At 44.3% G+C, this 17782-nt stretch overlaps 2 protein-coding genes across 4 annotated transcripts in view; one reads left to right on the forward strand and one right to left on the reverse strand.

Annotated features, from left to right (window-relative positions):
• The window catches only part of usp10 (ubiquitin specific peptidase 10), a 105320-nt gene extending 104961 nt beyond the window's left edge, over window positions 1–359 (reverse strand). For all 3 annotated transcript variants that reach the window (XM_084337722.1, XM_084337721.1, XM_084337720.1), the window contains exon 1: window positions 146–359. In XM_084337722.1, the coding sequence (XP_084193848.1) occupies window positions 146–166 (21 nt within the window). In that variant the 5' untranslated portion in view covers window positions 167–359. The remainder of the gene's footprint in view (window positions 1–145) is intronic.
• A 7294-nt stretch (window positions 360–7653) lies between these two features.
• marveld3 (MARVEL domain containing 3) overlaps window positions 7654–17782 on the forward strand; it is a 58961-nt gene continuing 48832 nt past the window's right edge. Inside the window, exons 1-3 of the mRNA XM_084337462.1 lie at window positions 7654–7709; window positions 8908–9162; window positions 11745–11845. Coding sequence (XP_084193588.1) covers window positions 8921–9162; window positions 11745–11845 — 343 coding nt within the window. The 5' untranslated portion in view covers window positions 7654–7709; window positions 8908–8920. The remainder of the gene's footprint in view (window positions 7710–8907; window positions 9163–11744; window positions 11846–17782) is intronic.

Consider the following 17782-nt stretch of genomic DNA (forward strand, 5'->3'; position numbering starts at 1 on the left):
CCAGACACTAGTGGAAAAACTGTAGCAACTGTTTCACGCGACTTTGAGTTCAATTGACTATGCAAACGAATAGTTGTGCGTGCACAAAAGCTACAAAGTAAAGAGCTTTCGCAAGCTACCGTTAGCTTGCTAGCTAGCTAGCTACCTGGTTACTGTGAGAAGCCATGCTCCTGGTGAGGTTTTCTCTCCTCTGCTGACAAGATGAAAACTCTCCTGGGAAGATGTTGTGAATTTGTAATAAGAATTACAAAATACGTTCTACTTCGATATCATTTTCATTTTCCCAACAATGTCCTGACGGTCGTATTTTTTTTATATCCATCTACTGCACCAGCATATCATGCTGCTTCCCTTGCCGTCGCCGCCATTTCTGTCTCGCAGACTCGGCTTGCTAGCGAGCGCGCGGTCGGTCGGTAGCAAATTTTGACACAATAACGACACACATTTCCGGTGCAGTTTTGCTCGCGGACTTCACAATAAAGGTTAAAATCCTTGAACTATGTCAAAACGCTCAATGTTGAAATCGATCAAATGTATTACAACATAAACAATATTATAACAGCATGTACCATAACATTTGTTGTAACTTCCATAATTGCAATGCACAATATTTGGGTCTTGCCTGTTGCCTTTGGCTCTGGATATTTGTCTCTATGCTAGTGTAAAGTATTCCTTTCTGAAGCCTAGTAAGTCTAATATCACATATAACAGCAATACAAAAACAAGGACAACAAAGTAGATTAAAATACATAAAGGCATAGATTCCAATGTTTACACAAACCAGAGGAGTACCTTGTATCGCTTTGTTTGACATCAGTAATGGCTGGCACCTATTATCCTGTTTTTTTACTCTAATAGTCGACACATACATTTAAACATCAAGTTCCTCAGCTGAGCTGGGAAGGTGGGGACATTTTTTGTCACAAACATATCTCTATCAGGATCTATCTCAAGCCCTGCCCTCTTTTCTTGATCCTCCAAATGTCCAAGGAAAGCAACAGGTGTGATTGGAGGATCAAGAAAAGAGGGCAGGGTTTGAGATTGATTTGAGATAGGTCAGTTATACTGTGCAATGCATATAAATCACCACTTCCCTGAGATTATAGACTCTTTGTTTGTAAATGGTGATGATGTTTGGCTCCAGAAATCTCCCGGTAAAGTCTGGTTGAAAACCATGCGACGTCCGACGGCCTGTCCGTGTGTTCGGTTCCCTTTGCCGTCAAGTGAAAGTCAAGGGAGTGTAATAATAGTCTAACCATGTATGCAAGGGAATTAAACACCAAATAGCCTAACCCAGCCTACTGCAGCAGAGGATGAGAAATGCGGAGACACCAATTATGGGTTTATTTCACGTTTTGTGTGGTTTCAACAGATTTCAACTAAAAAGATACATGTGCAGCTTGGATTCGGGAACATGAATATGGTTCCCAGTGATGTCATCTGGGACATTGAATCCTTTTGTCGTTGTGTTTTGAAAGGGTTAACCCTTTGTCGTGTGGCAGTGAAAGGGTTAACCTCTTCCACCGTGGAATATTTTCTGAAATTCCGCCTAAAGGTACATGCCCAAGTAAATGGAATATTGCTCCACTTCTACAAGATCAATTAGCATGTTCTTGGTATCTAGGGACATCTATCATGGACCTCAGGGAATGTGTCAGAAATATTGTGTCTATTACTAGGCTTGAGTAAATTGTGATGAAACAAAGGAGAATATAAATTATGATTTTTTTTTTGCATCTTTGCCAGTGAATAACACCATGTAAACATTGAGGTTCTTTTGATTACGCTCACTGAGCTCATTCACCACCTTCTTGAGATCAAGTGTACAAAAAATCTAAGCAAATGAATAAAGGGAAGATGATTAAACAGAAGGATTTGTAGATACAGTAATAAATTGATAGGGTTAAGGTCTTTACTCTTGGCTACATTTGAAAAAGAAATACAACATTACCTCTTAACATCCAAGGGCGATTTGCGACGCGCCACTTTTCTGACCTCTAGCGGCTCGGGTGTGCATTTCATTTAATACAATATATATATATATATAGAGAGAGAATTAAAGCCCTATTTGTTGCCTGTAGATTGCCATTTCAGGCGACAAAATCCGTTCAGCGGTTCTCGAGTTACATGCTGATATGTGAGGCGTGCGCCAAAGTACATGGCAGAGTCCGATTACCACCCCGACTCCCGGGGCTCTAGCTCCGTCAATCATTTGGCGATCTCCAAAAAAAACAGAGCCAGATATAGGGACCCTACAGCTTAACAGGTGTCTTTAAGGGGTGCGTTGCTCATGGGACGGGGTTGCACGCCGAGCAACTGGCTCTGTGAGCAGGAGCACGCGCACGCACGCACATGCACGGATGTGCACGCGCGTGCACACAGGAATGCGCTGCACTCGACTGATGCGCCTACTCGCTAAGTACCCACCTGGCTACTTAGCTTTTATCCACTTTTTCTTCTTATTTTTCAATTTTTTTCTCCCATCCCAATTTCGTATTGCCAATTCTCCCCTCCCCTGTCTTGAACGTTGCTAGACTATGCCCCCCACTGGTTGGTTGTAGTGAGGATAGAAGCCTTGCATCACGTGTCCCCTCCGGTACATGAGGAGGCAGCCTGTCGCATCTTTTCACCAGACAGCGCGGACTCTCAGTGGCGAGGAGTAACGCGTGGGAGGCTCACGCTGCCCCCGATACTTCCTGTCTCTGCTGTGCAGCCGTCACCCAACCGACCTGTAGGAGTCGCTGTCCACAACGTCCAATCCCCACCCATATACTTCCACCCGCTACCTCTGCCAATTGAGATAGTATGACGACTGGCCCAAGCCGCAGGCAATGACACCACCTGGCTACTTTGCATAACAATAGCGCAGGTCATCAGGTGTGTTCAAATACGTTCTCAGACACATTCACACAAAACTTGTGAATGAAATGTGTTACATTCCATTCCTAGAGGCAATTCGGCATTGTCTTTAGTCTGTGCGCACGCAAGGGAACATTTATGCATATGTGCGGGAGCACGCGTACATGTGGCGTCATTAAAATCATGTCATGCAGACCAGAAAAATACTTTCATCTTGTTTACATCAGGGTTGCCCATTTTCAATTCATCAAGACATTTATGACATACATGACATACAAATATACAGTACTGTTTCATCAAGACATTTATGACATACAAATATACAGTACTGTTTAAGAGAAAGTATATAGAAAAAATATATATGTCTATACTACTATGTTACTATGTTTATACTACTATGGCTATACTGCTATGTCTATACTACTATGTGTACTATGTTACTATGGCTATACTACTATGTCTATACTACTATGTACTATGTTACTATGTCTATGTCTATACTACTATGTACTATGTTACTATGTCTATACTACTATGTCTACTATGCACTCAAAGTGAAGCACTCAAATTCAGCACTGCTCAACGAACAATATAATTTAGCCTTACCTTAGTGTACCCCTCTTTCTGACTTGTTTTACACAATCTGCAAGTTGCTTTGGATAAAAGCGTCAGCTAAATTACTTTATGTAAATGTACAGCTTCATGAAATAATGTAAATGAAAAAATATCAATACCTTGTCACTGTGCTACCTTATCTGAGCTGTAATTAACACAACACTAGGATTTCAATGTCCCACCCAGATGACATCACTGGTGGCCATATTCAAACTAATTTACTTTCAATGACAAACTAAATTAATGTGTGCAAAACTGTTTAAAGTTTTTGGATGTGTGTGAGATTTAGGGATGGGAATTGATAGGATTTTATCGATACGATTCCATTATCGATTCTGCTTATCGATTCGATTCTTTATCGATTCCCTTATCGATACCTGATCAATTTATAATTTAAATAAATAAATTGGAAATGCAACAGAACTACATTTAGTCATTTAGCTGACGCTTTTATCCAAAGCGACTAACAAGTTCTGTACGACAAGTCATCAGGAAGGGCACAACTCTATCAGCTGAGCAACAATGTTCATCAAAGTGTTGAGTGCTACAGTGTAGGTTAGTTTATTAGGACAAGTGCATGACAGTACGGTTAGTTAGGGTTAGATATATTTTTTTTTATTCAGATAATGGTTGAAGAAGTGCGTCTTTAGTCGACGGCGAAAGATTGGACGTGATTCGGCTGTCCTAACTGGGGTGGGTAGTTCATTCCACCATTGTGGGGCAAGGACTGAGAATAGGCGACATTTCTGATTGTCATTTATTGTTGAGCCCCCATGTCAGAAAAATACAAAAACTGTAAAAAATAAAACATTAACTATAGCCTACACTTAAATAAAATAATGTATTTGAGATTATCTTAAAATTTATTTATTTTTTTATTCTTAAACTAATTTAATCTATTGAATAACAGGTCGTTATTCCTCTGACTTCTGTCTCTCACTCACACTCTCTCTCACACACACACACACACACACACACACACACACACACACACACACACACACACACACACACACACACACACACACACTCACACACACACACACACACACACACACACACACACACACACACACACACACACACACACACACACACACACACACACACACACACACACACACACACAGAGAGAGAGAGAGAGCTCCCTCCCCGGGCCCCCGTCCTATAAGGTATTGGCTTGTGTTGCTACACGGACACATTTGTATGTTGCACCACTGTACTTCCTGGCTTACAGACTTGTAAACAAACACTCCGCCTCTCATTATATGTGAACTAAAGAGTACAAGGTTTACACAACAGCCCCCACCTGCTGTTTTATTGTATTTGTACCTGTACTATCCGCTGTCAGCTGTTTATCTCTCTTTGTGAGCTTGATTAAATAGCGTTAGCTCACGTTAGCTAGCGTTAGCTCCGCAGCTAATTTTAGCTCACCCTGATCTAAATCAATGACTAGGTTCTAAAGCATTCAAGTAGTTTTCACTGCACATAGAAGTAGCCAAACAGCGTGAGCATTTCGGGAGCATATTACCAAAACCCAGGCAATTTCGAGCCCTTAAGGAATCAAATAGAGTCTGCCATGGCTACATGCTAACGCTAACATTATTGCGCAACTAGGAAAAACCTGGCAGCGATAAGGGAATCGAAAGTCACGGGAGCCACACGGTTCCAGGCATCGGCCAATTAGGAACCGGTTTTCGATTCCCATCCCTAGTGAGATTATGTGCAAAATAAATCCCCCATGTCTGCTTTTTTGCAGCACCACAAACATGGGAACTCTATAACTCCCCCCCCCCTCCCTCCCCCCTCCCCCCCTTCCCTCCCCCATCACTCTGAGTGCCCGTCTCCTAGCGCTGACTAAGGTGATGGATGCCTCGGGGTCTTGGCCAAGATTGCAGTGACTGCTCTACATGCACCACCGAGGCCTTGGATCAGTTACTTACCGTTGTCTGTCCGTGGTCCTGTCAACTGATGTGTCAACGCGATTTCATTGCTGGGTTAAGTACTTCTATTCTATTCACATAATATGCTTACTTCATATATCTACTCTATTCACATATATGCTTACCACTTGTATCTATTGCTATGTCCGCCCACTACAATCACACAAGCTGTCTAACGCCTGTCCCGTCTCCCTGTCCCCCTGTGAGTTGCTGTCCTGGAGTGCTGACCGGAGTGTCGGACGTCCCGTGATGAAGGCCGGGAGGATGCGACCCTCTCTGCGTGCCCTCCTGTCTCCGGAGGTCTCGTAGTGGTGACCGGAGTGCCGGACGTCCCGCGATGATGTCGGGGAGTTCGCGACCCTCTCTGCGCCGCCCCCTATCTCCCTGTCTCCGGCTGTCCCTGAGCAATGACCGGAGGAACAGTGTATTGCACTACTAAAGCTACCTAGCATGTCCTATATGCTCTGTAAATACTATGTACAGATTCCGAGATGTCACACCATGTTACCTGTTTATTGCACTGTTGTTTTTATTGGATTCTATTATATGTTGTACCACTGTATTTTTATTGGATTCTATTATATGTTGTACCACTGTATTGCACATCGTCGCGGGCAAGACCACCCGCATTTCATTGTATACCTGTATGCCGTGACAATTAAAACTCTTGACTTGACTTGACTTGACTTGACTTGGACCCTCTTTGCTCCGCCCCTGTGCCTCAAATAGATTTGCTATCAGCTCTATCTTCAATCTTTCAAAATGTTCAGTTGCTATCGCTATCAGCTCTATCTTTAATCTTTCAAAATGTTCAGTTGCTATTGCATGCACTCATCTGTGTTTCACTACACACTTGAGTGCATGCTTACCAACTGTTAGTCTGCAACACTACTATCACCGACATCTAAGAAGGGAGATCCCCCCTTGAATGGCCCTTCTAAGGTTTCTCTCCTCCACACTGCCTGTGGAGCATTTTTCCCTATTGTTAGGTTTTAGTGAGTTTTTCCTTACCTTCGCGTGGGGTATGTCTGGGAGTGCTTGCATTCTTTCATTTATTTGCATTTATTTAAAATTTGTTGGACCTTATGGTGTTCTTGTTCTGTTCTTGACTTATTGTTATGTTTTCTTCTTGACTTGTTTAAAGAAGACTTGTACGGCCCATGGGGACATTAACGTGTGTTGTCGGGCCTTATAAATAAATAAATTTGATTTGATTTGAATTGTCTTTTGGTTAAATTCAAAATGGGTACCATGTCAATATATGACTTTTACCATGACATAGTCTGATTGATTGAAAACTTTATTAACAGATTGCAGAATGGGTACAATACAGTACAGCTCAATACACACAATTGTTAAGGGGATGCAGACCAGAGAAAGACTTTCGTCTGGTTTACATCAGGACATATATGACATACAGATAGACAGTACTGCTACATCTATACATTTATGACATACCAGATTTGCAAATACAGTACTGTTTGTGATACAAAAAGAGTCCAGAAAAGGGAGTATATATTTGACGTAAAAACTGTACATTGGAGGAGGTTGGGTGGGGTGGGTACTGGGTAGGAGGGGAAACTAGTCCATGACTAGTACCTACCATACAATTATTTATACAATGGCCGGTGCCGTGGTCAAATTGAAACTACCATCACACTACCATGTTCCTTTTTGTAACGGGTAGGGCGGGCCGGGGCGAGGGGGACTGCCATTATTTGCCTTTACAGCGACACCCTCGACTCGAGATACATTTATTTTGGTAGGTATCTGCCCACCAACAGCCAAACCGGAAATAATATTGTAGTGAGCTTTGAATGGAGCGTGATGAGGCCCTGGGTGAAGTGTGGTGTGCTTTCTCGCGTTTACGTCCGGGTTGGAAGCGTTTTCTAATGTGTAGTATGATAAAGCGCAAATGTGGCTGATTGAGTGATGCACTGTCTGCTGTTTCGGTGAATTGCATTAGATCAAAACTATCCAAATTGTCCAATTCTTTTTTGTAAATCCTCATTTCCCCCCTCGATGATTTAGTGGGTCCAAATTACTATATAAAAGTACAACATCCGTGCTAGATTTCACACAAAAGTTGGGCCGAGTGGTTGCAAGCGACCACGCACTGCAACTAGTGGGCGTGGCACATGACGGGGGTGGGAGGAGGAGTCTCTCAGAGAGGAAGAGGTGGAGAACAGGTGGAAGGACAGGTTTTTCACGGAAGAAACAAAATCTTGTGCGGTCACAGTTTGGGTTACAATCGGCTAGACAAATTTACTTGAGAACAAAGTACTCCCCCAGGTAACTATTCCATTTCCAGATTTTTATGTCGGCAGCGTATGAATGAATGAATGAAAACTTTATTTAACAGATTGCAGAATGGGTACAATACAGTACGGCTCAATACATACAATTGTTAAGGGGATGCAGACCTGAGAAAGACGTTAGTCTTGTTTCCATCAGGGTCCCCCATTTTCAATTCATATAGACATTTATGACATACACAACATACATGACATTTATGGCATAGGGACATATAGGTATTTAGTACTGATACATTTGTGACATAAGCGGTATTCAAATATACAGTACTGTTACCCCTAGATCCTGACAGAGTATATACATATGATGGGGAGGGGACTGTACATTAGGAGGGGGTGGGTGGGTGGGAGGGAAATATACATACGGCGGGGAGGGAATATATACATGCGGTGGGGAGGAGACTGTCTATTAGGAGGTGGTGGGGGTTTTGGGCATTTACGGTGGCCAGTTTCGAATTGCAGTCTCCCGTAGGTGCTCTTTAAGAGCGGTTTTGAATGTGGGCAGGGATTCACATTCCTTTACCGCTTTGGGTAGGGCGTTCCACATTGTTGTGGCATAATTGCGAAACGTGTTTAGTCCCTTGTTTGAGCCGAATCTGGGTTTAACATGATTTGTTGAGCTTCCTCTGGTGTAGTGGTTGTGGTATTCACTGACCTTTGGGAAGTATTTTGACATGTACATGGGCACCCCGGTCGTATAGTGTATCTTGTAGACCAGGCCCATTGCAAGTTGCTGTACTCTGTCGTCTACTCTAAGCCATCCTAGGTTGGCAAAGTGGGCAGGGGTGAGGTGGGTTCTGGGGTTCAGGTCAAGTAGTAGTCTGACCAGTTTGTTTTGTGATGTTTGTAATTTTGTTTTAAGCGCCTTTGAGGTGCTTTGGTACCATGAGGTGCACGCATAGTCATAGTACCCTTGAATGAGTGCTCCTGCCAGAGTCTTCAGGGTATTCTTGTTTACCAGAGAGGAGATCCGGTACAAGAATCTAGTTCGTTGGTTGACTTTTTTTATTACATTGGATGCCAGTTTGTATGGGGCTAATTGCCCCCAACTCGGCACAACAACAGAGTCTGGGAACTCTGAGACAACAACAATACTGAGACACACTCACAACAATCTAAGAATACATTTGGAATGTTAAAGGTCTGTATGGTATTCATGTTCATTGGTCTTTCCTTAGTAACCATCTCACCATGCCAGAGAGGGGAAGACACAAGGAGAGGCATACGTATGAGAATCACAGAGGGAGGGACACCTCTTCGCTTGATGAAGGAGGTTACGAAGAGGACAGAGACTTGAGCAGGGGAGAGAGGAGGTCTGCCGATGACGGGAGAAGCAATCAAGAAGACCTCTCCAACATGAGGGACATGACAACCTCCTCTCACCAGGAGCCACCTGCTCACAGAGGCACCTACCATCAAGGGCCCTCAAGAACGTAAGAGAAATGTACTTTACAAACAGGGGCCCTTACTGTCATGCCGGCATTCACTAGGCTCTCTTTGGCAGATGTGCCATATGTTTCCAGTCATCACCATGAAGAGAATGAATGCAGGCACATTTTAAAATGTTTTTTATTTAACATTTATTTAATCAGGCAGGCCAATTAACTCATTGGACGCCAGAGGTCGCTGTGGGCGTATATGGCCGTGTGTGCCAGCGCTGTAATGAAATGGGGGTACAATGCATGCCAGTGTTTGTAGTGCTGAAACTATATAAAATATTATAGCTATGGATCTAATGATATAGTCGATTGTCATTGAGTTTCTTATGGTCAAGATGCAAAAAACAGATAATTCTTTCATCAATACATTCCCGTTGTATACCGTGAATATGAGTATAGTTTTAGAGTAATTCTGTGTAATCCTCGGAAACTCCGCCAAACAGCGTTTTACTGCATTTCACTATAAATCGTGCCATTCCTCGCCTGGATCAATAATCGATCTGAAATCAACGCTAGATTATCGGTATTATGTTTCATCATGGATGCATGAAAGGGGGGGGGGGGGGGAGCCGCCCCTCCGTGCTTTGATTGCAAACCAACGGAACACGCCACAGTACACAGTACACACACCACAGACACACGCTCTGATCGCGGGGAAAGAATTATCGGATCAACGCAAGATTGATAACATATAGCCCTTTCCTTGTCTATACTGCAAAAAGAATAATCCAATTATCTGATCGCCATTCCAAGTATTGATCGTGTTTCCAACGTAATCCAGCATTGAACATGAACAGGGGGGGGGGGTGACCCTCATCGATGCATCCGCTATAACCGCTTGCCCTGCCCGAGTATTTAGACCCTGCCCGCACACCGCAGCTCGGCCCAGACACCAAGCCACATCGTTTCAAATGGAGTGCAATAGTAGCCGCAAGGCATTAGACGGTGGTATTGGACCTTTGCGATCTCAGACCCATCCCCAGTGATAACACACAGCTGCCTGCATGTTTATGAATGGAAATAGCGAATAAAATAAATAACGATTCAATAACGTATATATACGTGGTTGGCGTTATTCGATTGGCGGACAAACACGTATATATGAGTGAACGGCGCAGAATGAGTTAAGAACAAATTCTTATTTACAACGATGGCCTGGCGAGAGGACTAAAAGGCCTCTCGAAGGGTAACAGGGAAGGGGATAAACAGAATTTATAGAAAAGAGACAGACTATACATACACCACAGAGGTAAGGGAAATAATTAAAACGCACATCAAACAAACAACAACTTACAAATTACAGTTAAAAGGCTGGGTGACAGTTGCAGTTGTGTGTAAACAACTCTGCGATAGAGTCCTTACAAGCAGTAAGGGCGATCAGTTTGTCCATTTTCAAAGTATTTTGCATCTCGTTCCAACTGCTGTGAGCAGGTATTTGGAAGAAGGATGACGAGGAGACACATGACACGATTATTTATATTTTTTAATGCATTACCACACTGATCTTGTTACTTTCTTCAGACATCTTCTTTTGATGTTCATAAAAGTGCATTGCATTACAACTGTATGAATTGTGCTATATAACTAAAGTTTGATTTGATAAATAATCATATGCACGCACAGGAAAAATAATTGCCTGGTACAGAAGTCCAAAATTGCCCCGGTTGGATGGCATAAATACCCCTTTATGTAGACGTCCTGACCAGTCATGGCAAAGACTAATGGCGTTCACAATTGCCACGTGACATCTGACGAGCATGTAAGAAACTGGTGTGATGGTGACAGGGAATCATGAATATATATTCCTTGTGGATTCTGATGTCATAGCCGTGTTTGGTCCGAGTATCATCTATAAAGGGACCTATATTTGTCATCTCGGGGTGCCAGTTGTGGATGTCTGTACATATTATTTGCTTCTGTTCAAGGCTATTTTTGCCACATGTGTAAGTACATTTTCGACTCCATTATTGATTCCCTTGGGGAAATTCGGGTACGATAAGAAGAAATCTATTGACCGTCGCGGATGTATCGTTGAAATCAGGTTACCTCGCCTGATTATTTAAACCACGCCCGCACGGCTTGGATCGTCCCAAAAAAAAAAGAAGCCGGAAGGCGTAGGGGGTGGTATTTGCCCTTTTGCGAGCTCAGACCCATTCCCAACGATAACATCAGGCTGGATGGATGAAAATGAATGGATATCGCTAATAAAAGAAATAACGATTAAAACCCGACTATACTCGTGATTGCCGCTGAACGGTCGGCGAGTTAACCCAACTATTATCGGGTCTGGCGTCCAATGAGTTAATGTTGAGCGATTTGCAGTGTCAAATTTCCCTCGGGATAATAAAAAGTATTTCTATTCTATTCTATTCCCTCGGAGGATCAGGAAAAGAGGACAGGGCTTGAGATAGGTCAATTGGCACACCTGGTGCTCCCTACTGGAGTCAATCTTCTGTTAGTTTTCAATGCGAAAGTTGGATCTTTGTTGCATGTAGCCTATCTGGTTTAGCCTATACAGCAAGACATCTGGTCCACCATGTTTCATCTGAGAACAACAATGCTCTTTGTCTTTGTAGGCACAGAGAGACGTCTTCAGTGTACACCTCTGAGGAGGAGTACCATGCGCCAGAACACAGACAAGCTCTCTTCAACCTCAGATACATCTTAACAGCCAGAGGCGAGTCGTTTTTACATTGCTATTCCATCCCTGACATAGATCAAGAGTAACAGTGGGGCACTTGCAACCAGAGTGGTGAGATGTTTCTCTTAAAAACTGGGGTAACCGTTATTCCTGACTCTGTTGAGGTTGTGTTTCCTTGTGGAAATAATCTTCTGCAGTGATTTGCCCCTCACACCAAGTATTTTTCATATAAAAGGCGTTAAGCTGATTTAAGAAGCATTTTGTCGATGTTTAACCTTAATTCTACCTCTCTGTTGTGAGGAGAACTTGTGATAATTGTGGAACGACAGTGGCTCAGGAGTTAGAGCGGTCATCTGGTAATGGGAAGGTTCCCGGTTGGATTGCGGCTCCTCCCGGACTTAACCCCGAAGTGCTCCCAATGAGCAGGTTGGCAGTGCACTTTGCATGGTCGGTGTGTGAATGTATGAGTGAATGGGTGAATGTGAGGCATAAGTTGTAAAGCACTTTGGATAAAATGCATATAAATGCAGTCCATTTATGCAGTCCATTTAATATACAAGATACTTTAATGCCACACAACTATGGTTGGTGGTAATCGTTTGCGGTACAGCATGTTATTTAAGAACATGGAACATCAAACGCCCCCCTCCCAATCCCCACAATACTCACATACGTATAACAAGTGTCAGTTCAATTCAGTTCATGTTCACTTCGGATGCTTGCCCGTCTGTGCAAGGGGGGGCGGGCCAGGGTGTTTAGTGTTCGGACTGCTGTGGGGAAAAAGCTGTTTGTGAAGCGTGTGTCTGGTTGAAATTGACCTCTAGCGACCAGAGGGCATGCGCTGGAATAAGTGGTGTGCTGGGTGGGAGGGATCGTTGACTATTTTACCAGAGCGGGTGACTGTGCGTGAGGTGTATATGGAGTCCAGAGAGGGGAGGGGGCAGCCAAATATTTTTTGATAATGGGACATTAAACTCACCAAAGTTTTCTGTGTCTCAAGAGCTCAGCTGCATCGCCACCCACAAGAAACGCCACCCAGAGGGGAGCAGACCTCTACTGAACTGTGGATGCTATTTCATCAACTATTTCTTAAACTGTCCTCAAGTTGGGCCTACTGCAGTTGAAAATAGTTGAGAGGAAAAAAAGCATATTTTTTCATTTCAACCTTTATTTAAAATCCTAAGTGTAGTGGCCAAAATCCTAACAGGTTTGTCTTATAACCTATTTGAATCTTCCACTTGTAGGTTGGGAAGCAGTGTCAGACTCGCAGTCGCAGAACAGAAACCACTGCACGTTTTTGTTGTTCCTTTTGCTCTTTTAATGGTCCAGCGAGAACAAAACATGAAAACAATATCGCACATAAAAGTAAAACAGGAGATCCTAATAATCTTAGTAACAAAACAAGAGATCCCAATAATCTCTAAACAAAAAGGTTGCGTCTGCGTTGCGTGTCAATGACAGTATTGCTGCTGCCTGCTGCTCTGCCGTCACACGCCGCACCTGTGGCTTATAGCGTTAGCCCCGCCCCATTCACCTGAGCCAAGCGCCCCACTCACTGCAACAGAGAAATGTATTAATACAGATTCACAATTAATCAAAACAAATAAGCTTGAATGCGGCTTTTACACCGGCCCCTAATTGTTCTCTAGGAATCAATTACTCAAACAAAATAAAGAGCCGTAAAACTATCAACAAATTAATTTAGAAAATATAGTATATACATTACATCCCTTGTTGATGTTGAAAGAAGAACTGTGTGAGGCCAACTTACAGGCCATGCGGCTGGGGCTAAACTGTGTGAGGCCAACTTACAGGCCATGCGGCTGGGGCTAAACTGTGTGAGGCCAACTTACAGGCCATGCGGCTGGGGCTAAACTGTGTGAGGCCAACTTACAGGCCATGCGGCTGGGGCTAAACTGTGTGAGGCCAACTTACAGGCCATGCGGCTGGGGCTAAACTGTGTGAGGCCAACTTACAGGCCATGCGGCTGGAGCTAAACTGTGTGAGGCCAACTTACAGGCCATGCGGCTGGGGCTAAACTGTGTGAGGCCAACTTACAGGCCATGCGGCTGGGGCTAAACTGTGTGAGGCCAACTTACAGGCCATGCGGCTGGGGCTAAACTGTGTGAGGCCAACTTACAGGCCATGCGGCTGGGGCTAAACTGTGTGAGGCCAACTTACAGGCCATGCGGCTGGGGCTAAACTGTGTGAGGCCAACTTACAGGCCATACGGCTGGGGCTAAACTGTGTGAGGCCAACTTACAGGCCATGCGGCTGGAGCTAAACTGTGTGAGGCCAACTTACAGGCCATACGGCTGGGGCTAAACTGTGTGAGGCCAACTTACAGGCCATGCGGCTGGGGCTAAACTGTGTGAGGCCAACTTACAGGCCATGCGGCTGGGGCTAAACTGTGTGAGTCTTCATTCTTAACCGTATCCTAGGGCCAGAGGTTACTAGCACATAGCCTTAAGGAGGGATCTTTATGATCGCTAGGTCAGTCAAATCAGAAAAAACTAAAAACTGTAATCCAAAGTGGCAAAGAGTGTATATCTCCATGTATCAGTCTATGGGTGTATATCTATGTATTAGTCTATGGGTGTACGTCTATGTATCAGTCTATGGGTGTACGTCTATATCAGTCTATGGGTGTATGTCTATGCTGTTCGTAACTATCAACAAATTAATTTAGAAAAATATAGTGTATACATTACATCCCTTTTTGGCTGTTGAAAGAAGACCTGTTATTCTTCAATCTCCAGGAATGCGGCATAGCTTAGCTATGGGCCTATCAATAATGGATGTTTTCGTCTGGAGCTTCACTGCACGGGTCAGACCTCCTGCATCAGGCTTGGTCTCCTGTACTCTGCCTAGTGGCCACGACCCCCGTGGAGCGGTTGGGTCAACTACCAGGACGACATCTCCAATGTTAAAGTTTTTTCCTTTTTTTCTCACTGTGCTCCATTTCGGTCTTCCTTGGAGTAGCAGAAGGTATTCTTGTGTCCTGGCATAGAGGTCAGATCTCTCGCAGAAGATGGTTTGTAGGCCTTCATCCAGTATAGGATAGTTTTTACTGTTCTTCTGCACTCTGAATGGAGCGGTTTCCAGCACTGCCATTTCCACTGGGAAGGATTGCTTTTGAACATAGGTGATGACTGACCTCTCTGCCTGTGAGAAGTCTTCCACTGTGAGGAGCTGTCCACCAAGTGTGGTCCTGAAAGCGCCTAGCTCAGTGCTCACCTTTTGGCTGCTCGAGTGGGTGTGGCTGTGACCTGGGGAAAGCTCTTTGCGCTTTTTGACAGTCAACATCAGAGCATTCTTCCTAGTGTGCTCGTTACCAATGTACTTGAGTACTGTTTGGCTATCCCCGGCCCCTATGTGACCACATAACTCTGCTCTCTTCATATCTGCTGGGGTCTTGTCCTCTGCCCTCTTCATGTCTGCTGGGGTCTTGACCTCTGCCCTCTTCATGTCTGCTGAGGTCTTCTCCTCTGCCCTCTTCATGCCTGCTGAGGTCTTGTCCTCTGCCCTCTTCATATCTGCTGGGGTCTTCTCCTCTGCCCTCTTCATATCTGCTGGGGTCTTCTCCTCTGCCCTCTTCATGCCTGCTGAGGTCTTGTCCTCTGCCCTCTTCATGCCTGCTGAGGTCTTGTCCTCTGCCCTCTTCATGCCTGCTGAGGTCTTCTCCTCCGATGCCAGGCTTCTGGATTTTTCCTCACAGGGACTCTGGACCGGTGTGGTGAGAACAGGCGCCTCCCTATTGGCTGCTGCGATGGCCTCAGAACCATGTGGCCAAGACACAGGAAGTCCCCGTCTGAAATGCACCTGTGGCTCCTCCCGTTGGGCAGAGGGGTGGGCTCCGTCCTTCTCTTGCGGCCCGGCTTTTGCGGGAGAAGTGAGGGGCGAGGCCTGTGGCAGAGGGCTGTCGGTGAAAGGACGGGGCCGCTGGTTGACCATCGAGGTGGAGGACGGGAACTGGGCAGGGGGGTCCCTCGGGAACCGGAACTTCCTAAACGAAGACTGAGGCGACAACATGGGCATGACAGGTCGAATATTGTGCACTAGTTGGGGCTGGTGCTGGTCATTAATGTCATCTGGCTGAGCATTGAGCCAACTGTGAGCATTACCATCGTTAACATTAAAAAAAGGCAAGTAATGTGCTCCTGCCTTGCTCCTAACAGCTGGAGCACCTATGTCATATGGATGAATTGAAACATCTGGCTTTGAATATACCAGCGCCCATTTCCACTGGGAAGGATTGGCTGTGCTGGCTGCTATTTTACCTTGTAATTCTAATGTTTCTCTTTTTTTTTCTAATGTTTCTCTCTTTTTTTTTAACATTTGTTCCTGTTCTTCAATTGCATGTTTTTCTTGGAACATCGAAGATTTAGCCAATAAATATCGTCTCTCTGCCTCCGTGTTGATGCGTAATCTTGAGGAAGAGGAGGAGTGGTGGGAGGAAGAGTTAGACCTCGTTGAGCGTGTGTCTGCCATCCTATTCGGATGCGCGCAGCTGCGCCTCATTATGTCATTAACGGGCAGGTCTGCCTTATCTGAACTCGCCATTTTAATTCAGAATAAACGAATAAATAAATCCACAAGGTCTTCGACGTGTTTAGAAACAGTGGCTGGTTATGTCATTATCATTGTCTTTCTCAATTGTTCGTTTGGTTACAGCCGCACGCCAGGCCGGCGTTTCCTTGTCTCGATGCGCGCAGCTGCGCCTCATCCATGTCATTAACGGGCGTCTGAACTCGCCATATTAATTCAGAATAAACAAACAAATAAATCCAAAAGGTCTTCAACAGTGGCTGGTTATTTGTTTCCTTGGCTGCTCTCTTTATCCATGATATGTCACCAGCACAAAATAAAATATTCACTGTCCATAAACATCGTTTATCAGAGGCGAAGTTTGTTTAGTGATAATCCATGCATTTATTCCAAACGAATAATTATTCATGTGGCGTTGGTTTTTGCAAACACATACCTCAATTATTTGTTTGCTTGCTTGTTTACAGCCGTCAGGCCGGCGTTTCCTCTGTTTGTAGCCGCGCGTCGGGCCGGCGCTTTCCGTTCCAATTTGGACCCGTTTGATCCTCCAATTCTTTTTTTGTTCCGGATCCCAATAATCCGTGCTCTTCAATCGCAGCTTGTCATTTGGCTTGGCTTCAGCCCGTTCCTTCGGATCCCAATAATCCGTGCTCTTCAATCGCAGCTTGTCATTTGGCTTGGCTTCAGCCCGTTCCTTCGGATCCCAATAATCCGTGCTCTTCAATCGCAGCTTGTCATTGACTTGATGTAGTGGCCAAAATCCTAACAGGTTTGTCTTATAACCTATTTGAATCTTCCACTTGTAGGTTGGGAAGCAGTGTCAGACTCGCAGTCGCAGAACAGAAACCACTGCACGTTTTTGTTGTTCCTTTTGCTCTTTTAATGGTCCAGCGAGAACAAAACATGAAAACAATATCGCACATAAAAGTAAAACAGGAGATCCTAATAATCTTAGTAACAAAACAAGAGATCCCAATAATCTCTAAACAAAAAGGTTGCGTCTGCGTTGCGTGTCAATGACAGTATTGCTGCTGCCTGCTGCTCTGCCGTCACACGCCGCACCTGTGGCTTATAGCGTTAGCCCCGCCCCATTCACCTGAGCCAAGCGCCCCACTCACTGCAACAGAGAAATGTATTAATACAGATTCACAATTAATCAAAACAAATAAGCTTGAATGCGGCTCTTACACTAAGCCTCTGAGGTTTCTCTCATTTACAGAAACGACGATTGTACAAAATGTAAACGGTACATAATACAAACAATATTCACAGAAATTTAAACACCAGAGTAAAAATAAAAAACTTTTCAAATAATTAAAAAAGATCAGCTAAAACAGTTATATTTCGTATGGCTTTACGCTCTGCTCTATTGGAATGTTCCCCTATATCAAATATGATTTTGAAAAGCTTTCAGCAACCATGCAC

This window comes from Notolepis coatsorum, assembly GCF_963971535.1.
Source record: "Notolepis coatsorum genome assembly, chromosome: 20".
Taxonomy (NCBI): Eukaryota; Metazoa; Chordata; class Actinopteri; order Aulopiformes; family Paralepididae; genus Notolepis; species Notolepis coatsorum.